Below are 26,914 nucleotides of genomic sequence, written 5' to 3'. Positions count from 1 at the left end.
GCACCACATCGCAGCGTATCTAGTGACTACAGTGGCTAACATAAACTAGTGTAGCTAGAACGCAGAACACCTATACACTAGAATTCTAGCCACTGTACAGGCGGCGACGATAGCGCTCAATCAACGCCTCCTAGATTTCCTGAGCCAGGCGGATTATCAGCGGTCACCAGTAGGTGTTCTGTGCGGTCACTTGGGTAGCGGCGATCGTCTGAACTACGGTGGTGGCGTCACTCAAGTAGGGGTGTCTTCAAATAGATTTTTACGTTTTTAGAGTTTATATGCAGCAAAAATAACGTAAAGAAGTTTTTAAAAGGCGTAAAAGTAATTATAATTAACCCTACGTAAGTGACATTGTCATTCAGCAAGCAACTTCTTTAATACAAGGCATCCTTTGAAATTAGTAGCAAACGTTAAAATTGCCAATCTCAAAGACCAAGTACAAAAACCCTTATTCCTACGTAGGCAGCGCCGTCATAGGTGACCGGCGTTTCGTGCTCATCCGGCAGGCACAAGAAATCTAGGAGGCGTTGGCTCAATTAGCATTCACGCATGGGGTAGTTTCGTACCGCGTGTTTTGTTAGTTGCGTATTCCCGTCATCGTCAAAATTGGAAGCAGCATGGCGGACAGCAACGAGCATTCGGGTATGATCGCCCAATTTTGTGGCGTTACCGGCGCCGACAGCTCGCGGGCCAAGCTTTTCCTCGAGTCGGCGGCGTGGAACCTTCAGGTGATTACCTGTCAAAGCCAAGACCGAGCAGTCTTGCCTCGTGCCCATTATAAGCTAGTGGCCTGTGGTTTCGTGTCGCGTTCGTAATGCCGGTGCAGCCCCGTCATTTCGTGACAGTTTTAGATAACAACCATCAATTATTCGTTCGCCAATGGCCGATCGTAAACATAGTCCGGCCTGAGGGTCTTCCTATTTTGCGCTACGTTTGCCCTTGTACCACGGTCAAGAAGAAAAAAAGAACGCTGCGTTGCTGGCATGACGGGAGCGTTTTGCGTCACTGGTAGCCTCTGCACTCTACGTCTGCCTAGTGTCATTACGGAAAGTGCTTGCGTGACTTTGCGCTTTGTACCGCTCGAAGTTACCGCTGCTTTGGCCTCGTTGTTGAGCTGATTTACGTGTTCGTTGAAAACCTAACAGAAAGCCTTGATATTTTGGAGCGAACAAGCTGACAACGTTTTGATATCAGCTGCGCAGGTTACAATTAGCAAGCCGTTTTAAACGCGTTGGTAACTTGCTGCGCTTTTCGGTCGTAACTATATTCGACTGTCCTGGCCTTCAACTGAGAAAAGCCACCTCTGAATGAGTCAGTGTGTTGCTAAACGGGAAAGGTATTGCCGCCTGTCGGTAATTAAAAGAAACTTCCCTCGCGGTTTATGTGAACACTCTCTCCTCGACTGAAAAACAGCCTGACAGTTGGCTGGTTGGTTAAACGTGATTGACTTTATGATCAAAATGAGACAACAATGATCAAAAACATGATAAAAAAAACTGAGACAACAATGTAGAAAGGGCATTATTATTCTGGAGTGGAACTAAACATTGACCAGCAAGTAGTGATAACATTAATTACTGGTGCTTGAAGCGACGTAAATTGAGGAGGGTTTACTTTAAATAACTGCGTACTTTCAACGCTGTGACAAAGCTTTCTGTGCAAAGCTAGAAACATCTCGCCCCCTGTATATTATAAACAAATGCTAATGTTTTGTTTGCCAGAAACACAATGTGATTCTGAGCATTCCATAGCATGAGAGACTGATTTAAATCTGACCACTTGGGGCTCTTTTTGAAGTGCACCTAAATCTGGGCGAGATGTTTTAGCGTTTCGGCTGCCATTAAAAATGTAGTTTGAACCCACCATCTTGAGTTCAGCAGTGCAATGCCGTGGCTGCGAAACGGCCGCGGTATGTCTGCATTGACTGCCGAACTGCCAAGTACTTACTCATCCAAGAACTGTAACGATGTCCCCGCAGCTGGCGCTTGCATCATTCTATGAAGATCCTGACGACGGTAGGGACCACCAGAGCTCTCCAGAGCTGCCACCTGAGCGGCCCAAAAGTCCTGTTCCGGCCAGCAAGCCACCGTCCAGACCACCGGCCAGGTGAGCGCACCCCTGCTAACGTGGACGCATCACCGAGTGTCCAACTTTGGCACCCTAAACGTGGTTGCGTGAAGAATGTAAGGTGTGTGCGGAACACTCGGCACAGGCGTAGTGAACGCTCGAGGAGCTGCCTCTATTCGCAAGTTTTATAGACTGTCACGCTGCTCCACGGCCGCCAGCTTAATTTTTTCAGACAGTATTGGAGTAGCGGTGGGGCAGCGGCGTTCATAGCATGTGCATGTACGTCTTGGCTGGCGTTGGGCTTTCACTAGAACATTTATGTTGTAGTTACTAGACGCACAAAGGTCACTGTAGTCATTGCACAGTCATCGTTTGCGAAAAGACACAGCGGAGTAACAACTGAGACCCTTAGTCGCGTTCATCTGTATTTGTGAGTACGTTTCGCGCCTCATTTTGCGTGAGAAACTCGGGGCACGTTTTGATCTGCTTGCGATTCGGCACGGACCTTCCGATTTGATGCTATCGCGTTCATTGCTTCACCTTTGCAGCAAAGCTGTGACGTTTTTCAAAAATGCGTCAAAAATATCGGCTACAGACCTTCATGCCACATGTGATGTGTTTGGAATTCAGGGCCTCTTTGAGGCATCGTATTCGAGTTTCTGAAGCGTCTAAGTTGCGCATAATATGGCACTGCAAGAAAGGTATAAGCCATAGCAAAACAACAACAAAAAAAACAGCGCAGGTTGCATATGTGCTGAGCGACTCCGACCTTAACCGATACTCTCTGTGGGCGCCATATTGAACCACCCTGTGCGCCCCTTATTGGCGATGAAACTTGCGAATAGAGCTCGTCATAGACTATCTTGGGCAGCCAATACAAGTACACTTGCGAGGTGCCCCTACACCATCAGTAATGATTTTGGCTAGTAGGAAAGTACTCACATGCCATTATTCGTCATTCTGTGGAGAAGTGAGGTACTCACTACTTACTGTCTGTGAGGCGTTATGTGCACTTTGTCGGTGCTGTGGCTCAGGATGAAGAATTATGGCCGAACTTCTGGTAAGGGGTAGGAAGCTTTAAACGATTGGCTAGTTCCACAATTCCCGCAGCATGATGCCTGGTGTTACTTTAAGCTTCGGACATGTTATATTACATCTGCTCTCTTTATTCCTTGCCCGACAAGATCCTGCATGGTGTCTTTTTGCAAAAGAGTATCAAGCACTAGCGTGGCTTCGTAGTAGGGTGCTCGACTGCCATACAGAAGGCCTGAGTTTGAATCCCGCTCGATTCTGGATTTTTAATTCTTCTTACCTGATGGGGGTGTGCAATAGCGATTGCAAGCACTAGTGGTGGGCAGCAGTGCTAGCTAAGGGCTGTTTTATGTGTTAGCCACTCAGCTGCAATGCACGTGCCAGGACCCCTGCTGCACCCAAGTCGAGGGTGGAAGAGCATCGCCGATTTGCTCATTTGCCCCCCACTTTGGTGCAGCAAGTGTACCGACACGTGCATTGCCGCTTGGCGGGGAGCGCTTGGAAAGGCCCTCAGTCAGCTGTTGCTCCGGCCTCGTAACAGATTTTACTGTAAAACCTTGTGGCTTTGTGCCAGTCAGGGATGATGATAATTTTTATTCATGACTTGGGGCTTCTACTAGCTTAAAGGGGCCCTGCAACGCTTTTTTCTTTGCATTCTGCAGCCCAGGAGTGGGTTTAAGGCTGAATACTACGATAAACACAAAATTGGTGCACGGTAACAGAAGTTATTAGTCTTCAAAACCCCATCAGACAAGAAAAAAGAAAAGCTTCCTTTCGCATTTCACTCTCCCACTGGCGTCAAAGGCCGCTTCCAATCGCTTGGGCCTCTTGCAGAGACATACCGGACGGCTTGCCTAGTGGTGCCATTGTGCAACGCACCTACCGTCGTTTCGAAGTTCTTACGTTTTCATATTTAAAAACAGAAATCCTATTGTATTTGAGGCAGTGCAAACAATGCTTTTATAATTTTTAGCGCACAATAATGTGGCCTACCTAGGATCATATGCATATTACACGCAGCTTGTCTTGTCAAACCAATCAAACTGGCCGGCCAATCTTGTCACTCGCACGTGGCTGTCACTTCTGATCACAAAAATGTCCTCCGTATATCGTCCTAGTCTTAAACCAATGCGGTTTTTTCATAGAAATAAAATTAAACGGCTTTGTTTTTGGCCCTGCCATTCATGCAACGATATAGTAAGTGTCTTTCATATCTCAAAAAAAAGCGATTAGCAACACGACACGCTTAAGTTGCGTTGCGGGCCCGTTTAAACAGCTCTGCTCTTGAGCAAGAACAAAAAAAAAGTTCGCATTCAAAAAAGCTGCAAAAACAGCATTAACGATCATTGTGGCCTGCAGCGCAAATCCTCGCATTCCAAGAAACGAAGCTCCCTTTCATAAAGAGCAACTTACAGTTTTCTTTTGCACCTGATCCTCGTTCGCACCATCTCAGCTGCCGCACTCATTAGACAGGCTTGCTCATCTTTCATCTTGTTGACAACTATGGTTCATTAAAACTGTGGAGTGCACCCACGCCCGCTCACATGCATTGCCAGAACGCCTTCATTGCCATCGCGTACAGCCGCGGCCACGCCTGTGTGGAGCGCGCGAGCAGCCGGTTTTCGCTCTGCGGCGCGAAACCTTGAGGCAGTTTCGGGCTCTGGCGTGGTGTGTCAAAATCATGCACGGCCAAGTTGTTGGGCTGACCACTGTCAGAGCTCAATACTGCCTTAATGTTTCGCGCTGCAGAGCAAAAAACGGCTGCTCGCGCGCTCCACACACACGTGTTCGCGGCTGTACCTACATTTATTTGTGTGCTCATGTAAGCGCTCGTTTGGTCATCTGCCCGTCTGGTCCACTTAACACGCCCTGTGTGCTTGCTTCTCATAGCCGTGCTTTTTTGTGCTGTTCATTTTCAGTCATGACCTACTAGCTGAGTCGGTCGCCTTGTCTTAGTACAGTAGACTCTTCTTAAACAAAACGTGAAGAGACCGGGAAAATATGTTTCCTTTAAGAGGAGTTTCGTTTACTGGGAGATAAACAGGGGTATATATTTAAGTACGAAACCAAGTATATTAGTGGAGGTTGTTCTATTTAAGCAGCAATTTCATTTAAGAGAGTTTCGTTTAATAGGAGTCTACCGTACTTCCTTTTTAACAACAGTGCCAGACTCCTGAAGTCCGTCTGAGAATTAGTTCTCAGTAAGGCGCAAAAATTTGCGTGTTCGACTTGCTGTGCAACGATATCGGGTGAATTCTTTGCTCATTTTGGACACACATCGGTGCCTAGCTCACTTGCGAGCGCAGTGTCGTGAATGAAAATTCCTCCGCGCTACTTTGTTTGCCCAAGCCTGGAGGGCTGCAATCAGATTTCGCAATTGGTGAAAGCCAAGCTGTCGGCTTCTGCCTCTGGAACAGCCTACTAATACAGTTGTGGAGTACTGTGGGCCAGCGTGCCAACTGAGCAGGCTGCAGAACCGGAAGCGATTGTCAACGCGCAAATCTTCTTTGTTGTGGACTGCCAGGAAATTTTTGAAAATATGGTTGAAGCAAAACCAAAACTAAAAAAAAACTGCAAAAAAAGTTTGCGGTAGACGCCCTCTGTAGCTGATCAGAGGCGAAATGCTAGAGGCCCGTGTGCTGTGTCATGTCAGTGCACGTTAACGAACACCGTATGCTGAAAATTTCCAGAGCCTTCCAGAATGGTGCCCCTCATAGTAATGTCGTGGTTTTGGGATGTAAAACCTCAGATGTTAATATTTTCTCTAACTGACTGAAATATATGGCCAACTGAACAGTCTACACGAACTAGAGAACTCGTACAGACATTTACTCGCCTCCACACGTGGTTAGAACATAAAAATGGGTCACTTGTCGTCTTCTTCGAACGAGCTCGCTTCCCTGCAGTTTTTCTTCGTCTCGTGCAACGACCGCGGGATCCTCCATGGTCGGTTGTGCCAGGTCAATCAATCTTGCGGACGCTAATAAACGTCTGTCCGAGTTGTTTAGTCCATGTAGACTATTATGTCTGCCATATATTTTGCAGGATTATGCTTTGTCATCTTTCTTTTGTTTTTCTACACCATCTTTGCAGGATTCGGGGCCTAGCAGATCTGAATAACGATGACAGCGCCAATGAAGAAGAGGGCCAGGCGTTCTACGCAGGTGGCTCGGAGCACAGGTGGGTTGGTCTAGCTCTTCAGCCTCTTGGTTCTGTGTTTTCATTTACAAATTCCGTAGGCCTATACTTAGACCAATGCAGGAGAAGCAACGAAAAATACAAAGTTGTACAATGTCACAGTGCTCGATCTCATGAATGGTGGAGTATTTGATCAACAGTGCCGCGGGACATAATTAGTAAACAGAAAACATTCATAGGCTGCAGAAGTTCATGAATAATTCACCCGGGCACTGCCAACACATGCCATATATAGATACATCATACAGAGCTAAACTAAACAAAAAAAGGTAGTATCAAGTTGATTTTCAATATCTTCGGACTGAAAAACATTTCTTGGCTAGGAGTTCCAGTCAGCAGTAGTCCTGGGAAGAAAGCTATTATTAAAAGTTGTCGAGCTAAAATAGGCACCAATGAACATTGACGGCTATGTCTTGGTTATGTATATGGTTATGGATGACTAAAAAGCAGTAGCCAGAGTTACAGCCGCTGTACAATTGCGTTTAATACGTACAGGAAAGTGTAAATTTTAGGGTTCGTTGTCCTTTGTTAGACACAATAATAATTGGAACTAACAGACAATAGTGCCAGGGAAAGTATAAGGGATGTTATTAGAAGTAATTGTAACGTAAATGTGAAGAAAAAGAAGTGGACAAAAATATAACTTGCCAGTGGCAGGATCCGAATCTGCGACTTTCGGATAACACGTCCACCGCTCTACCACTGAGCTACGGTAACGGTCATCTTCCCGTCCACTTTTTAGGTCAGCTCCATAATATTAAATACTTCAGTCATGGAAGATGGAAACTAGGTAGTACCTGCAGCTACAGAGTTAACTTCAGTTTGCTTTTGACAAACATTAACATTAATGCGCTTTTGAAAGTGACCGCAAAACTCTTTCGCTGCTGAGAAAGACAGTGTCAAATTGCTCTTTGTGTACATGGAAAGGAGAAGGCTGGGCTCAAAACCTGTCCTAAAAACTTTGTTTTTGTGCATACATATGTGTGTATATATGCACACACACGTGAATATATGAGGCTTGGACTGTTCTTGGAATAAAATGCTGGCTACGCCTCTGTGAACTGCTGTGAATGTGCTAGCACAGAAGCTTGGAAGCTTTTGAACACTTTCACCATTAACAACCAATTGTAGATCGGCGTTGCTGTAAGTCCCATGGAAAAAATTGGCCCCGTATCTGCATGTTACACTGCAAATGTCGTCGAAAGGCGATGGTCTTGTGTCTGGAGAGAGTGATCAAAATGTTTATTTGATCGTTCTGCGCAAGAACATCGGTGAATGGTATTTTGGGGCTGCATCAGAGTGCCTCAAGCGTGCAGCGGAGACAAACTAGTGCATCGAGTCCCGTCATACTTGAGACATGAGCCCTATCTGGCAGTTACTTTGAAAAAGGAAGCGCGCGGTGTGCGTGCCCGTTTTGGAGGCGATATGGTGTAGAACGCAAGGCGACGGGTAGGTGCTGCCACTGTATCGTTTTAGCAAAGCGTTGGAAACACTTGCCTTTTCGTGCAAGCGTTGCATTATCAGCGCAGCATGATGAACGCTACGGTCCTTGGAATTACTGATGTAGGCCTTTTCTAGTATAAAGGCACACATACAGAAAACTGACGTGTTGTTATAGAGTCTCAGATATGCACAATAACGGCTTTTTAATCGACAATCGCACAAGTACAAACGCTAAAACTTTAGCAATATTGGTGGGTGCTGCGAATGGGGTCCGCTGTTTAGGGTATCGTTTGGTGTTGTTTGAGGTACCGTTAAGGGCAGACAAACACACAATTGTACAGACCAACACACCAAAATTTTTGCGTCGAAGGTCCCCAAAAAAGACTATCGTCGTTAATAATATACGCGTGTATTTGCACTTTGGGCATGTGGTGCACCACTTTTATTCGAAAGCTTAAGGTAGTTGGCACTTCTTGTATGTTAAAACCTACTTTAATATCTTGAGTTTCTTTTTCTTCAATTGGATCAATAGAACTTGAGGATACGGTAAGTTTCTTTCTTCAATTACGAGCCTGTTGGTGTTATAGTGTTCACAGCTTGTGGGGGCACCTACAAATTGTAATGGCAGCAACAAAAATAAATGAGCTAGTTCTTAGAATATTGTGATATAGCAGTTGACACGCCTTGAAAGACATGGGGAGACCAATCGCATCAGAGGGCCAGAACAATCTCGAGGTGTGTCCCCGCAAGCAATTATGATGGTTACCACCACGTGATGATGATCGTGTACAGATGATCGAGAAGGGTCTGATAAACATATGCGGGCGAATCACTCACGGGTCACTCACTCCGACCCTGATCAGGCCGTGAGTCTGAGTCTGAGCTAGTTCGGGTGATTAAAACTTGGGTAAGTTGAGTCGAAATGAGTCCAGTTGAAGCAAATTTTCGTCAGTAGGAGTCTAAGCGAGCCCGGCTCGGGAAAATGTTGGCGAGTCTCCGAGTGAGCTCTGAGCACAAGGCATCACGAGCGAGTTGAGTGAGCTCCACACATTTGGCTGACAAATGCCCACAATGTGTCATGACTTACGGAAGTCATTTGGCAATGGCTGCTTTCAAGCAGGTTGTGCAAGTGTTACATCGCTCTCAATTCACTTCTGGAACTAAAGAACACTCTGTCATAATTGTTATTTGTTCACACAAGGAGAACTTTTTTTTTTCCAAAAGAGTTTGGCATTGGATTCTTGTTTGAGGCGGCACACCTGATGAGTGTTGAGCAGTTCTAAAAAATAGCGGCACAGTGCAATAGATTTATTGCTGCATGACAGGAAACCTTGCCATGTCATGATGTTGGTGTAACGCCCGTGACACCAGCTGATGCATTTTGGGACGAACGTCGCCGGTAATTAAAACGCTTGTTTTAATGGATATGCAACCTTCATGCTTGGCGTGAACGTCATTCTACAGAAAGTGCATTGTCTGAGTTGAAAATCTGTGTCTCTAATTGTATCAACATTTTGATAATTTCTACCATTTTAGCCACAGGGCTGTTGTGTTTCACGAGCACTCCGATGCATCGGCAAACGTGCATTTTTCTTGCGGAAAGTTTACGTTATCGCAATCAGAATTGCTGTGATTTGATAGATGACATGATGTTATTCTTGTTGAGGGGCAATTCAGAGTGGGACTGGCATGCACGCTATAAGGAGACGATAAAGTACTTCAAGATGTGTTTCCTCTTATCTCTGTGCTAATGTGCTCAACGAATTCACAAACACCAACCAACCAGTGCAACTGACTGTCCTGTTATTCTTGACTTCAGTGGCCAACAGGTGCTGGGGCCTGGCAAGAAACCGGACAAGGAGCACTTCGTGGCCGAGATGTTCAAGGCGGCGAAGATGTTAGTATGACATGCTTGCCTCGGCCTGCGCCCCTCTGGCCTGCATGCGGTTCGCTAATGACTTAGTGTTAAGGTGCATGTGGTTACTCCGCATAAGAAGAGCTTGTCACTTGGAAAGCATCATACGTATAAAACGGTTGCCCTACTCTCATAGCATGAAACGAGGTACTGTAGAATATCGTCGTTGGGGTCCTTCACAAGTATGAAAAAATAAAAGCGTATCACCTGAAAATACTCCAAAGGAATCCTCAAAATGTATGAAAATAGGCATTATTTAGTGAAAAGCTCCGTGACTTGAAGTGTCCGTGGTTTTTGAGTGCTACTACTCTGCTTAATGCATTATGCAAAGTAGCACCGTTTCGTATCAAAACGTTTTTACAGCCTGCTCGAAATCTGCACAGCAGTGGCCGCAGAACACGTTTCTCATGGGTGATCGCAATGGTATTCAAAGGAGTTGTGTGAACAGCAAAATGTTGTGTGCCAGGCAAATTCCGATATTAAAGATAGGGCCAAATTGATTTGTATAATATTATTACGCTTCTAAGCAAGATTACGGACAGGAGTTGCAGAGGACCTGTAAGTGAATCCTTATGCAACATTAATGACAACTAACAGACAATAATGCCAAGAAAAGGATAGGGGATGTTAGTAGTAAATGGAATGTACATGTTTTCTCATATAGATTACTACTGATAGCATCCCCCATACTCTCCTTAGGATTATTGTTTGTCTTCATTAATACAGTGTCTAACAAAGACAAAAAAAAAAGCCTTAAAATTTCCACTTTTTTTTTCACATGCAATAAGAACATGAAAGTGCTTCTCTCTCTCTCTATTCTTGCAAGGTTGGTGAAGTGCTGGAGGGGTGCTGTGACTAGATAGTGCTTTCTAGTTGTCTTGTGAAGAATGTGGCAATGCAGAGACTGAATTGTGTTTATTCACGTTATAGTATCTAGAGCTGTGCTAATACACTTAAACCTCTATATAATTAACACAGATACTGTCATACCTCTTTATTAGAGACACTGATATAAAAGACAAATGGGTATAAAAGACACCAGTGTGCCTTTAGTAAAATAAGGATTGATAAAAAAATGTATACGTGGTACCGTGCTTATAAGACACATTTTATATAAGAGACAAGAATTGCTGTCCAGAGCATGCCTCTTATAAAGTGGTTTAAGTGTATAACGAAATTTCAGTCATAACGAAGTTAATGAGAAATAGTCTTGTAGTAGACACAGTGTTAGGAATAACCTTTATAACAAATTTCCGAGATATAATGAACTTATTTTCATGTAAGACACAACTTTTGTTTTAATGAGGTATGAGTGTAGCAAAATTTTGGTTGCAAAGTTAATTTGAATAAGAATTTGGCTTGTCAATGTAACGGCTCTTGAAACGTTGTGCGATCAAGGGATATCCTGAAGCGGCTTGCAGAAATTGATGAGTGAAGGAAAGGAACTGCCAGCAGAATAAATTTCACGTTCTATCACAGTGCATTGTGCTTTCACTCTTTTTTGCCTCTCTTCTGATAGTCAGCATAGCAGCCTAACATAGTTTTAAAAGGTCATATAACATTATGCAATGATTCATTTTTTTTTTATTTAGAACTCTAAACAATTGGATGAGTTAAAGTAGCTGAAGTGTAAAAGCAATTGCTGTGCTTCGCACTTTTATGCTGCACTTTAATCTATGTGCAGTGATCAAACGACCTTGTCTAATATAGTGTCAAGTTGTGGCGACAGCCGTTAATGTCTCGGTAGTTAAGAGTTCGCGAGGAAAATGTGGTTTTTGTGCATCATTTAGAAGTGGTGGTTTGGATTTAGGTGAATGAAACCATGCTATTTACTTTCAGGAAGTTCAAGTATTTCCAACAGTGAAATTGAGTGCAAATTAAATAGCAAATGCTATTAGAAAAATGTTTTGAACTTTGAATATTTGCACGCCCCTAGTATTCGAGCTTGCCCACTGGAGTATAAATTCACGAACTTTAGAAAAATAAACAGAGGCTCACTTCTGCAGTCATGTTGTCTAATTTCAAAACCCTGTTGTATGGTACAAACTGTTACCATGCAGAAAAGAAGTAGATGTCAGAATATAGCATGAACTGTGGTAGGCACAAGATCAACAGGAAAGCGGTTCCATTCGCTAGATGTGTTCCGAGTGAAGTTGCCCTATAGCAAAGGAAAAATCAACTTAGGGCGCTAGTGGCACAGGGTACCTACGCAATCCTGGCTCTCTCGTGTGTTACAGAAGCGAAAATTGGTGTAGTTGGCAAGGTAGCATGACCAGCACAGAGCGAAACAGTGTAGTTTGTTCCATGCTGTTTTGGTGCGTTTTATGTTTTAATAATTTTTTTTCAAGCGAGGCTTGTACTGATCGACCTGTGTAACGAGTGATGGTGTTGCAAAAAACCCTCTTTGCCCACAGCTGATGTACACCAAATGAATAATAAATATAATGAAACAAACTTTCTTTCCGGGGCTGGGGTATGAACACCGAACCTCTGGTATAAAAGCAAGTGCCTTGATGCATAAAGCTTGAAAATGCTTTCTGCTGACAATCCGAAACACGATTAGGGGAGCATTATGGCTGCTTTGTTGAAGTATGTTGTGCTGGTGGACTAGAAGTGATCTGCTGTACACTGCGTGAGGTCAATATACAGTTGATCCTCTCTATAAGAGACACTGATATATCAGACAATTGATTGTAAGAGGCACCAGTGTGCCTACAGCAAAATGCAATTTCGTAAGAAGATGCATATGAGGCACCCTGCTTATACGAGACATCATATAGAAGACAAGATTTGCTGCCCGCAGCATGCCTCTCAAAAAGGCGTCGAACTGTGTCGGAAATGGCGCATTCCAGAAAAATGCTGACATTAGGAAAATTGAATTCCTATCCCACATTTCCATGATTGCGTGATGGTCCTTTTGTTGGGCTGTTCCGCAGGCCAATGAATGCTGGAAAGAACATGAAAGATGCCACACTGATTCAGCCCGAAAACGATGTTCCTGGGCTGGGCATGGCTGCTACCCATTAAGAAATAAAGAAAGCATGAAGCAAAATAATATGTTCGCGCGCACAAGGTAATTTTTGCTGCCCCCCCCCCCCCCCCATTGTCCTGATTGGTGAAGTCAGGGCCATACCCAGTAATTTTTTTTTTTTTTTCGGGAGGTATTTCAGTGTAGAAAGAGTGGTAGATGCAAAGGCGTCTCAGCTGTTACCCAAGATGCTAAAGCATGAAAAAAGGTTGTCAGAACCCACTGAGCCCCCCCCTTCCCCCCTAGTTTCATTACAGTCCTGGCGGAAGTGCTGCTGAATATTTCTCTTATCTCCATGCAATGTTTCAAATAAATGCTCAGTTGCTAGTCGGAATTGGTGTTGTCCCCTCTGTTTTCCTAGGTCTTCATTGTTACGCACTGCACTTGACACGCTCTTGCATGTATTCCGCAGGCATGGTGCCCAGGTAGTGGATCCATCAATGGACGACGGGTCACGTCTGGACCGGGGCGCAGGTGCCAGCGCGTTCCAAGGCATCGGTCACCGGCTGGGCGACACCCCGACGAGCAGCAGCGAGCCCGTGGCCGCGACGGGGGTGTTGCGCCGCCCCCCGTCAGTCTCGCGGGTGTTGAAGATGTGGCAGGACGGCTTCAGCATTGACGACGGGCCGCTGCACACCTATGACGACCCAGGCAGCCAGGCGTTTCTGCAAGCCATTCGTCGAGGGTGAGAAATCGGCAGACACAGCTATGAAAGTTTACTGCGAAACAAGTATGTCGCGCTTATGGCCTGTTTTTCATGGGCTGCAAGTTTAAGATAGTTGGTCAGCGAGTTTCAATGTGTTGGGTGATGACATACTTACCCCTAAGCAATCTGAAACCGTTTCTTGCCATCTTTTCGTTCTGGCCAAAAATTTAAAGGGACACTAAGGGACATTAAGTCAACATTGATTGCCACTGGGGCTGGAATGGCAGCTCCCCTGGTGGTTTCATATCTTTGTTGGTAGAATTCACCTCTGCAAGAAATATATTCATGATGAAACAAGCGCAAAAATACACACACTCAGAGAGGACACAGACAAGCGCTTACTAGCAACTGAAAATTTTATTTCGAAACGAACACTAATAAATACATCACACGCATGTACGTCATTCACGACTTCCTCTGTCATCATCAACAATGTGATATAACAAAATATGCACGTGGCCACAACAGGAAACAAACACGCGTCAAGAACTAAGAAAAGAAAATATGGAAAGAAAAAACAAAAAACGAAAAACAAAAAAAACCAAAGAAACAAAAAAAACGTAACACAAAGAAAAATGCTGGGTTATTTGACGTCCAAAAAAGCAAATTCCGATGTGACGTCTAAAAAAGCAAATTCTGCATCTGTTAGTAGAACTGACGCTTGGCTGACACAACTGTTCCCTCCTTTCCTTATTCTATACGCTTCCATTATTTCTCTCCTCGTCCGCTTGTTGTGCCTGTCAATTATTCGTGTGTCGGAAAATTTCGGTTGGAAGGTGCACTCCTTGCAGTGCATCGCTAAGTGTGAGTAAGGGGCCCCCTTTAGTGAACTCTCAGGTTCACGAAGGCGCACATTTATGCACCGACCCGTATGGCCAACGTATTCTTTTCCACATGTGAAAGGAGTTCCGTATACATCTTTTTTGCACTCAACGTATTTCCTGTCATGCTTTCTGCTACATCTGTTCGATTCTCCAGTTCCTTTCTTGTTGACTAGCCTTTCTACTGCTGGACAAATCTTTGATAACTTATTTTCAGCTGAAAAAACAACTCACATGCCATACCTTAATGCAACTTTTTTCAACCTATGTGAAATATTGTGCAGATACGGGACGACCACTGTCCGCTCTCTTTCACCCTCAACTTGTCTCCTCTCTTCGCTTGTGCCAATGATTGCATTTTTTACTTCCCGACGATTCTTCTCACATGCCAAAAGGATACATTCATCCTGGTAACCAGCTCTCCTCAAGCGCTTAATCTGCGCAGAAACAGTCTCATTCATTGAGTGTACGTACGATTTCATGAGGGCAGCTTTGATGCAAGAAGTTGCAATCCCATTCTTTACTATCTTCGAATGTGCCGAATGATAGCTCAGCAATGGTTTTTCAGATCTAGGGTGATACATCCAACATGTATGAAAAGGAGACAAATTATTTAGATCGGAAAAACCATTGCTGAGCTATCATTCGGCACATTCGAAGGTAGTAAAGAATGGGATTGCAACTTCTTGCATCAAAGCTGCCCTCATGAAATCGTGCGTACACTCAATGAATGAGAGTGTTTCCGTGCAGATCAAGCGCTTGAGGGGAGCTGGTTACCAGGATGAATGTATCCTTTTGGCATGTGAGAAGAATCGTCGGGAAGTAAAAAATGCAATCATTGGCACAAGCGAAGAGAGGAGACAAGTTGAGGGTGAAAGAGAGCGGACAGTGGTCGTCCCGTATCTGCACAATATTTCACATAGGTTGAAAAAAGTTGCATTAAGGTATGGCATGCGGGTTGTTTTTTCAGCTGAAAATAAGTTATCAAAGATTTGTCCAGCAGTAGAAAGGCTAGTCAACAAGAAAGGAACTGGAGAATCAAGCAGATGTAGCATAAAGCATGGCAGGAGGTACGTTGAATGCAAGAAAGATGTATACGGAACTCCTTTCACATGTGGATAGGAATATGTTGGTCAGACGGGTCGGTACATAAATGTGCGCCTTCGTGACCATGAGAGTTCACTAAAGGCGGCCCCTTACTCACACTTAGCGATGCACTGCAAGGAGTGCACCTGCCAACAGAAATTTTCCAACACACGAATAATTGACAGGCACAACAAGCGGACGACGAGAGAAATAATGGAAGCGTATAGAATAAGGAAAGGAGGGGACAGTTGCGTCAGCCAAGCGTCAGTTCTACTAACAGATGCGGAATTTGCTTTTTTAGACGTCACATCGGAATTTGCTTTTTTGGATGTCACATAACCCAGTGTTTTTCTCTGTGTTACGTTTTTGTTTTTTTGTTTCGTTGGTTTTTTCTGGTTTTTTTTTTTTCACATTTTCTTTTCTTAGTTCTTGACGCATGTTTGTTTCCGGTTGTGGGAGCGTGCATATTTTGTTATATCACGTTGTTGATGATGACAGGAGAAGTCGAGAATGACGTACATGCGTGTGATGTATTTATTAGTGTTCGCTTCGAAATAAAATTTTCAGTTGCTAGTAAGCGCTTGTCTGTGTCCTCTCTGAGTGTGTGTATTTTTGCGCTTGTTTTATCATGAACTTTTATCAACACGCCCAACTGACAGTCATCCTAAAAAGAAATATATGTTGCGTTGAGGCAGAACTCCATCAGACAGCACAGTTCGTCTGTGCTGAGGTTCGTCCTTTCGCTGAGGGTGTTCCCTCTCCAGGGCGTTTCGGGTAACACAGAGCGCAAGAGGCACTCGTGAACAGAGAAACTGCATCGAATGACACCAGGCTCTCGTCCCTGCGGATTGTCGCCTCCGACATACGCTGAACAAAATGGGTGGCATTTCTCACGTGTGTGTGTCCCTGGTGGTGACAGGATCCTGTGGCGATGTTCCAAAGTCAACTATCTGACGTAGCAGGTATCCCCGGTTTGAAGATCTTTGGAAGGCCATATAATTCCAGTGCAGAACTGTTTCCACATATAAGGCATCAGGAAAGCATTCTTGATTCTGGGTGGTTTTTGAAAAATCCAGTTTGTTTAGCTTCTGTTAAATCCTGGGTGTCGGGCCTTTCGTGAGTTTCACGTATTCAGGGTTGTTCAGAATGTTTTTTTTTTTTTGATCAAGTAATAACGGTTTAATTACCTTAGTCTGCTGGCAGGATGGTTACTATTGAGTCTTTTCGGACTTCTTGAACTCCAGCCTTTTCAGGTTCTGTTAGGTTCTCGTGTGGTCGTTCTGGTAGCTTGGAGAGGATTCCAATGGCTTTGAGTCTTACGTTGTCTCTCGCCTCGCTGTCTAGGTGCCTTATGCCATCTTTAAAGCAGCTGTTATGATATGTGGAAGAGATTGCGGAGTTGTTGTATTGCAATTGTGCCCTTTGGACAGAATGCTTGCCTTGTGCTCTGTCGAATATGTTGATTGATCAATATGTGGGGTTTAACGTCCAGAAACCACCATATGATTATAAGAGACGCTGTGGTGGAGGGCTCCGGAAATTTTGATCACCTGGGGTTCTTTAACGTGCACCAAAATCTGAGCACACGGGCCTACAACATTTCCGCCCCCATCGGAAATGCAGCTGCCGCAACCGGGATTTGATCCCACGACCTGCGGGTCAGCGGCCGAGTACCTTAGCCACTAAACCACCACGGCGGGGCCTGTTGAATATGTTCACCTTCAAACTATATTTATTTATTCAGATATGACTGAATCAATACAGTAGCAAAGTTATATAGTTTTTAGTGTGTACCGTATCACGGCATACGTAAATGGTTGCAACAATGCAGGGTTACCTGGCGGTGATGTAGACGTCTTGTCACTTTGTGCAATAACAGTCGTGGACACGTTGTAGTGTACTCGTATCCCGAAGGATTGCGGCCACTAGCGTGGGTTCGGTCTCGGCGAGCCGCAGGGCACACGTTAACCATCGCCATGGCGAGAACACGATACTGCTCAAGGTCGCAACACTTTGTCTGCGGCAACACCAAAAACGCAGTACAGAGCCCATTGCAAAGGCGCGGCGGGAAGGCAAATGGGCTTATCCACGCCATGGGCGAGAAGTACTGCACAGGGTGGCGCGAGCACATCTCCGTGGTAAAATTGATTCATGGAGACACCGGGGCAAAGGCTCGGTTGCTTGAGTAAGGGGCAAAGACGCTTGCATTGGCTTCAGAGAGATACGGGTCGGCACAGCCTGGCCACGCACTAGGACACCGCTCCGCTCCTCGTCCAAGCGTTCGGAGGTGGGGGGGGGGGCATAAGGTAAGCGTTCGCCGCGAGTGCAAGGCGCCGTTGGCGAAGTCCAAACGAGCCCCAAAGGGAGCCGACGGAGGAAAATGAAAAGCGTGCTTACCCCCATGTCGTCTCCAAAAAGGTCTCTCTCATTCCCAACGCGCGCGCAAAACGTCCGGAGAGACTCCGCGCATGGTGCCACAGTTGACATCTTCTACCGGGTGAGAGGGGTTAATCGTCCCTCTCCGCTCTCCCAGTGCGGCAGACCAGGGAGGAGGGGAGTCATGTTGAGACGTGACAACAGAGAAAGAGGCGGCAAAACCTGCGCAAAGGCAGCGGGCTAGCCTCGATTCCTACAACGTTTCTGTTTGCATAGCTCTTTGTGGGAAAAATTTATTAAAAAGGCAATTCATTCGGAATCACGCCTCTGCCAGGCAATCGCACCGGAAGTATTATGCCCGATATTTCTGCAATAAAAATTTTGTCTTTGCCTGGTTCAACTGGGCACCCCTTGATGGCACCACCTGTCCAGCTTCTCGTCACACCGTACCAGCTTGGTATGCATAAACTTAACAAGCCGTTCGCCAGAGCACCAGGACAATGTTGTAGATCATGTGGTTCATGACGTGCAGGTTATTATTTTTATGCTATGCCATATCATTACTGGTATACATCTCATTAAAAATGTGGCAATGGTAAAGGTAAAATTAGTCAAAATTATGAATTTTTCAATTATTTTTTTCTGCAATCTCAAAACCATTTGTTTAATTATGGTAAAATATTAGAACAAAATAAGCTGTGGAAGTAAAGAAGAAAAAAAGCACACTGTCATCAAAAACTATGAAAAAATTGGGCTTAGAAAATGCCAATTTGCAGCTGTCCCTTGGCATTGTGCCACAACATTGGCATCATCATAAAGAAGACAAATCGGAGCTTAGGATGGCTACAAAGCTGCATTTTTCCAATGAGAAATCAAGCCAGCTTCCTTCAGAGTTCAGTTTTCTTACATTTGAGCTTGTTAGAGCTCTATTTGCCCAGGTCCATCCCCCCACCCGCTTTTTTTTTTTTTTTTTTTTTTTTTGAGCTGGTACTGTCAGTCATCCCTGTGCCATTTCACAACATATCAAGATACACTTAAACCTCATTATAACAAAGTTGAATCTTACACAAAAATAAGTTCGTTATATCTGAAAATTTGTTATAAATATATTCATAACACTGTATCTATTGCAAGACTTTTTTTCATTTACTTCTTTATAACCAGTAATTCATTATATTGTCAGATATATCGAGGTTTGAGTGTATTTTGTGTACTTCGAGCAAAGAATACAAACAGGCCAAGTGTCGGACAACAAAGAACAAGGTTGCTGTACATGTGCAGCTATTTATACGATTAAGATATAAAAGGAACGCATTCGAGATGGTCTTCCGAAAGTGCGTTTGCTGCTTGTATCGTTAATATGCGTGTGCAGTGCCGCTGAATTGGAAGCATGGTAGCGTAAGGCACTTGTCTGTATTAAGCATGATACAGGTATAACCGTTACATTTCCTGCCCTTGTAATGTGAGATATGATTGAGTGCCGTACAGCTGTCCATATTCGTGCGGAGGCCATATATATTTTTATAATAAGCCTTTCCTAAACGTTGTTAGTGAGACAAAATGTGCAGGAAATTTCAAAAAACAACTTAGTTTGCTCATTTGATTATGTAAAAAATATGAAAAAAGTAAAACCAACAGCTTTATGGCACAGAATGGGCTTTTGTGAATATCTTTGTGCAAAAACTATTGACAAAATTGTGCCTCAATAGGTCATTTTCGGGGTGACAATAAGAGTCTATAAAGGGCCATAACTCGAAAGCTACAACAGATAGCTCAATAACTGTTTCAGGTATGACATTGGCACAACAAATCACGTCTGCATGCCAAATTTTATTGCTATATCTCCATAAATGATTTAAGTTTTCGGTGCCACGTCTCCCTTTAGCGAAATGGCCAGCAGAACACAAAATCGCAGGCAGGGCAGGCAGGAAAGAATGCTGTAATACGAATTATATAGTATTAGAATTTCGCTTCAGCACAAATTTAGGTTATTTGAAATTGTTGGAAATTTCTAAGTACATTCGAAATGAGCGAATATATCTGTACACTCAAACCTCATTATAACAAAGTTGCACCTTACATCAAAGTTCATTATATTCGAAAATGTGTTATAAATGTTTATTCCTAGCACCATATCTATTGCAAGGGTAGTATTCAGTTACTTCGTTATACATAACTGATGTTTCATTATATCCGGGTTGGTTTATTGTAGTATGAGTGTGTTTAAAATCTAGTAATGAGCCTCTAAATGTGGTTTCACTGCAGCATATGGCTGTTACGTTGTGAAACGAGCCATCAAAGTGAAAGGGAAACCACACGTCAACGTTATATGTAAATAATAAGCTTCACCTCAATTATTTTTTGTCAAGTTCGAAAGTGTGTTACATGGGCTTATATGTGCTAGGCAAAGTAATTTTTAAAACAATGTAGTTTACCAGTTACTTGCACATTACTGCTTCACAGATCAGCTGCTATGTAAAGTTGCTTCCACTTTTTAACAAACTGAAAAAGTGATATTCACACACCTAGTTCAAATTCTGAAATATGTGCTAGTTATAGTTGTTGACACGTGGCAAAGATGCTAACTTTTCTTCATAATGTAAAATACATACTACTTGTGCTGTTAGATTCAAAATTATTTAACCGAATCACTATTTTCTTCAATTGTCAAACTTGCTATTCGCTGAACCCTGATATTTTTGGGTGCACGATTCTGGAAATGCTGACCGTGGAGCACCACTCATGGCCACGGTAGCGAGTGCGTAACATTCTTCTTATTGCCATGTTGTGGTCATAGCACATGATATGTTTGGTGAGCGGTACCCAACCCATAAACCCTCATGTGCTACCAGACCTGCCATGGTCATAGCCCATGGTCGTAGCTCATGGTCATGGCCCATGGTCATGGCCCATGGTCATGGCCATGGTCATGCCATGGTCAGAGGTACTTTCAAAAGTTCACCAGTGCTCCAAGGCGTGCTGACATTTCCCCGAACTCTGTATGCAGGGAGATCCCAAGAGAGCTGCTGCAGGAAGCAAGTGGTGCAGAGGTGAACCTTAACATGGAAGACCATCGGCTTGAACAGTACGTGGGGCCCCCACGACCCAAGGTGACGGCCTTCGAGGGCACGGGACACCGGCTTGGCACGTGAGTCTCACGAGGACGAGAGACTGTGGGATGGGTCACACGATGGACTGAGGTGGCGAAAATTATTGTTTTGCATTCTTCAAAATTTTATAGATTCACAACGATGCAACTGGGCACGGTCATCTTGGGCTCGTCAGAAAGAGCATTTCTTCATCTTGAAGTTTCCCGCCTAAATTGGCTTCTCTCTTTAGAAATAAGTGTACAGAAAGCCAAATATTTCAAGGTTGTTTTGAGGCCTCTGATGGGCTGCAGCCACCATGATGCTCCAGCACACCCCATCATTTGTTCAATTGTCGACTCCGGGGGTGCGTTCTCCACGTCGCGAGGTCAAGGCTGTGGTGTGCATGAAAATCGCTCTACTCAGGTGTTCACTCTCGTTCTGTGTTAGTGACCGGTGATCATTGAGCATATAATTAGTGCAGCAGCTTGGAAGCTCAATCACGAGACAGCAGTAGGGCAACTCGCTTGTTGCGGACATCTCTCAAGTGCATCTTAGACCTGTATTGCATTCACTCATCGGAGCCATGGTGCCCACCGTTATTCAGGATCTTGTGATTAAAGTCACTGAGAGGTGACTGTTTGTACTTGTGAGGAAAAAACATGGCGTACTTTGAAACATCAGGCACAGCAGTCGCGTACGTTGCAACTGAACCTGCCATATTTGCACGATTCTAAGTCAACTCAAGTGTAGGTCGGCTCCATAGAATCGTACGAGAATAATAGGAGTGCAAGTGCATTTCATTTTTTTTAAAATAAAGCTATTTACTAAGCCATTTACTGTGCCTGCAAAGGAAACCGAATCTCATTTCGGTGTACGAAGGAAGCTTCACGGCAGTTCGTTAAAGCTGTGCACGAAAGCTAGCTTCGCGAGAATACGCGGGAATCATTTTCAGAAAGACTGTACAACCGAAGCTAGTTTTTCTACTCTTGGTCGACCCCCCAAATACGGATTTCATGTTAGACAAAACGGGTCTGGTACTGCTCGAAGTCGTGGCTAGGCCTGACGCCACTTGCTGTACCGATGTATGAGACAAATGTGAATTTGGCAGGCAAGACACACAAATGCGAACAGCGGACATGTGAAAGCGAACCAGCCAGTGGGCTTTGTCACAAGCAACAAATCGCATAGTCCGCTGGCTCCTTGGGACCGCAGATCGGCATTTTGCGCATTGGCAGTGGACCTCACGGCACCGGAGCAAGTGCCCACGACCAAGCTCGAAGCAGAGCAACAATTTCGCATGTTGGTGCTCCAAAGTGCGAGGCCGAGCACATTGCACACTGATGTTTCGTCACCGCTGCTAGGCATATCGTATTGCACGTTACCATTGAATGCCGCCACCCAGCATATTGGGCACCGATATTTCAGAGCGCGTGGTCGGGCACGTTGTGGGGGAATAAGCACTATGTGGTGATGCAATTTAGGTGAATTAAACCATGCTTGTTAAAGTGTCATGCTTTTCTGAATATTCTAAAATAATAAAAGGCTTTCCCACTACTGTTTCCACAAACGAGTGAATGATTAGGCCTAATACAGTCGATGGCAACAAGTGAACTCGTCTGAAGTAGATGTTGAATCTTTGTTTGGCCTAGTGGCATCATTTGGTGAACTGCTCAGAAGTTACACTGCCACCGTCTGGGCCATAACTGCCATGGCAGGCTTCAACTTTTATGGCTTCGCTGAAATATGCAAGACTGTGGCCACCAAACTTGGTAGCGTCGCCCTTCAGAGATGCGAGGAAAATTAACAACTCAAAAAAAGAACACAGTGCCGAAAAAAAACGAAAGGGCAAAGGCATAAGATAATCCCTGTTAGCAAATATACTATATATTACAGCACCAAGACATTCTTATAGACATGTATTGATAGCACATGTTTAAAGCCAGTTTTCTGAGAAGTGCATTTTGATCAAGCTGTCATGTTTCTGAAGCGTGGCACGATCATGGCTTGATGGATTTTCATGAGGTCAGTTGCATTGTGTTTGTTTCCTTAGTAAGTTCGCTGTTCAGTGGCATTCATATTTTTTAATTACTATCTCATTTTTTCACTCTTTCATTGTTAATCTGGTGGAATGATAAAGATAGCCTTGAACAAGGATGTGGTCCCTGTAAAAAGAATTCTGGCATTAAAAAATATTTGAAGAATTTCACAGCGCAAATCATTCCTAGGGCTAAAATTTATAGGTGCAGCTTCGAGCTTCTACCGTGTCTCTGTCTCTTCCCCCTCCCCCCCCCTCGTCGGGCTTTGTGGAAGCTTGGTACAGCAATGATGCTAGCAAAGCTACTGAAGGTATCATAATTAAACTTCATTATTAATCATTCAGCCCACTTCTCAATTAGCTTGCCAGCCTTCATTGCTCCAGTATTAAGAAAATAAAGAATTTAGCCTTCTATCCCGCAACACGGTATGAATGTACCGTCGCATGCACACGCAAGATATCTGAACGTTTCCATGGCCGCTCCACACCGTAGCTACGTTTGTGATGCACAATCAGCCATCTTGGAAGTTTCGGTACCTGACGTCATCACAACTTCTGTGTGAAGTCTCTAGAGTCAGTGCTGTAGCTTGATGTCAAGCTTGTGTAGATATCGAATGATATGCCATGGCAAAATTGACTATCAACATTTGCTGAGCATCACACTTGTTCACAGCCGTCTCTGTATATAGGAGATATGTTTGACAGTGTTCACTCACCTTTGAAAAATTGTGTTGGTGCCCTCTTAAATCGCGAGACATCCTTTCATGCAGTATGACCCCAACACTGACTCGGCCAGCAAATTCAAACTTGCCTCCGGAACAAGCGGAGGCGAATGCGAAGGCGGGGATCGGCCTCGACGAATCCAAGCCCACGACCAACATCCAGATTCGTCTATCAGATGGCTCGAGGTATGGTGCGCTGGAGTTGTCAAACTTCTTTTTTTGCCCAAGCTATGCTGTGGCCATTAAGTGCTGTTTAAGGTTCGATTCCCGGCTGCGGCGGCTGCATTTCCGATGGAGGCGGAAATGTTGTAGGCCCGTGTGCTCAGATTTGGGCGCACGTTAAAGAACCCCAGGTGGTCGAAATTTCCGGAGCCCTCCACTACGGCGTCTCTCATAATCATATGGTGGTTTTGGGACGTTAAACCCCACAAATCAATCATAAGTGCTTTTTTAAATTTGTTTGAAGTGTTGGAAATTTGTTTTGGTGCCTCGCAGCAAAACAACCGGTGCAGAACTCATCGTTTGTTTATCTGCGGCGTTTTTTTTTTCTTTTCAAGAACGTATTAATGAGGTTTTACTTATAACTGTCATAAATAATGGAAAGAAGTGATAACTTAAGGGCTCGTTGTTGTTTCGTGGGCACAGCATTAATGAGAAATAACAGATAACTAAGTGTTCCTTTCCATTACTATTCTCTCTTGAGCTGTTTTACTGTTCTTGTTGATAGCTATTCTGTTTATGTCGTGATGCGTAGATCTGTCGTTTATTTTGCCTTGCCCTCCTTGCAGGCTGGTGGCCCTAATGAACCACACCCACACTGTCGGAGACATATTCAAGTACATCGTGGTGTATCCTTTCTTGTCAGCTGGCCTGGCGTAGTAGACCAGAGGTGCTCGCTTATTAACGTGCTCCACAAATAGGCAACGTGCGGAGCCTCGGCAAACCTAGTTAGGCCTTGAAAATCGAAATGGCGGACTTTGGGCAAGAAACTCGGCAGAGCCGAACCAACTATCCGAGATGTAACGATCTATCGGCTATATCAACCCTATTTCAGACCACTCAAGGTTTTCCTGTGCTACCCATTGAAACAGCATCCACATTTAGCAAGCATTTTTCAAAGCCTCCTGCTTTTATTTTGATGAGGAGGCTTTTGCACCTCGTCATCCTTTCCCTGTGTAGTTTCAAGCAGCCTGTCAAAATGAAAAAAAAAGAAAGAAAGGAAGAAAGCATTTGTAGCTTGTGACAGACCTGTTACTTCGCTTATACTTGCAAAAAAAAGAAGCCCTGACCACGCTAAGAACACGTCTTCTTTTGGTATCCCCCTCCCGGCAAAGTGGGATTCTGTGAAATCCTGGATTTCATCAGTTGTTTAATGAATTCAAGAAATTTTGGGAAACTATATCTGTGCAATAGAAAAGCTCATGTTAGGTCATTCAAGATTGCCTACTTGTTGTAGACCCCTCTGAAGAAACATATAGCAAAACACTGGCATTGGCCGTTATTAACTCTCAAAGCTTGTGCTAGCTGACATTATATGCAATGCTGCCAACATAAGCAATTACAGTAAAACCCCATTACTTTGAACGTGGTTATTTTCAAATTCTGTTTAATTTGAAATATTTCCACGGTCCCGTATTTTGCAATGTAAGTCTAAGTGGATAATTTGAAGTGGCGGTCAGCACCATTCCGGTTAATTCGAAGACTTCGGGTGCTATGTGCCAATTCCCAGTCTCGATCTAGCAGCAAATCCGTGGAAAGGACGGCCTGTAAGAGACGCAAGGCAATGCAACGTAGCGATACTAATGAGTGGCAGCTGAAGCACCCCAGCCCCGCGACTTCCAGCGCAAAAAATAAACTGTCTTGTGGTCAACTTAAATGTGCGCCTGCAGAAAGCAAAACATGCTTCACTGCAGCACAGCGGGGACGCTCGGGCAGCGTATTGCATCTTTCTTGCTACGTCAACGCGTCATGATTTGACAGTTCTATCTGGGATTGTAAAAAAATTTAATAAAGGTGAGTTTGCCGGAATTCGCGATGTATGCAAACCTCTGATTGTCCATGGTTCCAGCAATTTGCACACTTGCACTGCTGGCAGAATCCTTGCCTGCAAAGCCTACTTTGAAAAGTAAGTTCGAAAGTTTCAATAATTATGTTTTCCAGCCAACAGATATCGCGCAATTCGGCATACTGTTAATAAATTTTTTTGTTTTGCCAGATAGAATGGAGGAATGGTCACATCATGGCATGCTGACACAGTGAGGAGCAGGCGACATGCTGCTTGCGTGTCACTACTGTGTTGCAGTTAAGCATGACTTGTTTTCCGCATCTCAGTTGATCACGACAGCATTTTTTTTTTCCGGTTGCAGCAGCGAGGTCCACCGTTCCTTTGTTTTTGCGGCAAAATTGAGACGAGGTATTGCGGAAACACGCAATCTTTGGAGCCGCAAACTAGTTGGCACAACAAACGATCAGCCCTAATTACTTCGAATAATTGCAAGTTCCTTGCCTCTCACTTCTTGTATGTTTTGTTTATTTGAAAACCCGCTTTATTCAAACATTTCTCGCTGCCGCAGTGACTTGGAGTTAACGAGGTTTTACTGTACTTACTGGACATTTGCAAACATTAAGCAGTGCTGCTAGTTCGGAATATCTGAATATGGTGTGCCAGGACCCTGATATTGCATCAACTGTAGTGGCCTACCTTTTTTGTGCATTGACTTTTTTTTTAACACTGTCGTACGGTTGTGTGGACCACCCATTCTTTTTGGTGGACACCTCGCCATAGAGCGCCTGCTCATTTCTTCTTTAAGGAGGAGTGCCATAACGTCGCAAGCTGTTTCCCCTTGACAAAGCAATCTCAACCCAGCGCTCGGCCCGAGTACGAAGCAGCCACCTTCCTGCTGCTGACAACGTTCCCGCACAAGGAACTAACGGATGAGAACGTTACGCTGAAAGACGCAAACCTGCTCAACGCAGTCATCGTGCAGCGCTTGAAGTGACGGCCGAGTCCGATGTCGCAAACCCAAGCATATGTACAGCTAGGCTTCAGGTCACCGCACGGTGGCCACGAGGAAGACAACAAAGATTGAAAGTTTGGCCCAGGCAGCCACCGGCTTTTGGTTGCCTTATTAAAGGTCGCGTCTCTACATGTTTCTAAACTCGTTGCTACGTTTGAGCAGAAGTTGACTTCTGTAATGTACAATAAAGACAAGGTTTCATTTGTGTTTCTGAAAAGTCCTTTTTTGAAAAGAACAGTAGTGGTGAGAAGCCCTGCATCACTGCTTTTGCAAAGAATCGCAAAGTAGTCGCACTTTTGTTTTGAGCAAATAGCTTTAGTTTTGCTTCACTTTTTTGTCTCTCTTTTCTCATGCGTAAAGCTTCTCGAAGAGCTCTAAG

The 26,914-nt window shown here is 44.3% G+C and overlaps 1 protein-coding gene across 1 annotated transcript; it reads left to right on the top strand.

Moving 5' to 3' along the window:
- The first annotated feature begins 571 nt into the window (after positions 1 to 571).
- On the top strand, positions 572 to 26,752 carry LOC119180675 (NSFL1 cofactor p47-like). The gene is made up of 9 exons (XM_037431797.2): positions 572 to 728; positions 1,979 to 2,106; positions 6,193 to 6,279; positions 9,560 to 9,637; positions 13,096 to 13,368; positions 20,680 to 20,820; positions 23,567 to 23,704; positions 24,307 to 24,366; positions 26,385 to 26,752. The coding sequence occupies exons 1-9, from the start codon at positions 618 to 620 to the stop codon at positions 26,515 to 26,517; spliced, it is 1,149 nt and encodes a 382-aa protein (XP_037287694.2). The 5' UTR covers positions 572 to 617; the 3' UTR covers positions 26,518 to 26,752.
- Positions 26,753 to 26,914: the final 162 nt, after the last annotated feature.

The sequence above is a fragment of the Rhipicephalus microplus genome, chromosome 10 (assembly GCF_043290135.1).
Source record: "Rhipicephalus microplus isolate Deutch F79 chromosome 10, USDA_Rmic, whole genome shotgun sequence".
Lineage (NCBI taxonomy): Eukaryota > Metazoa > Arthropoda > Arachnida > Ixodida > Ixodidae > Rhipicephalus > Rhipicephalus microplus.
The sequence above is the reverse complement of the archived record's forward strand: the minus strand, read 5'-3'. Positions and strand labels throughout refer to the sequence as shown.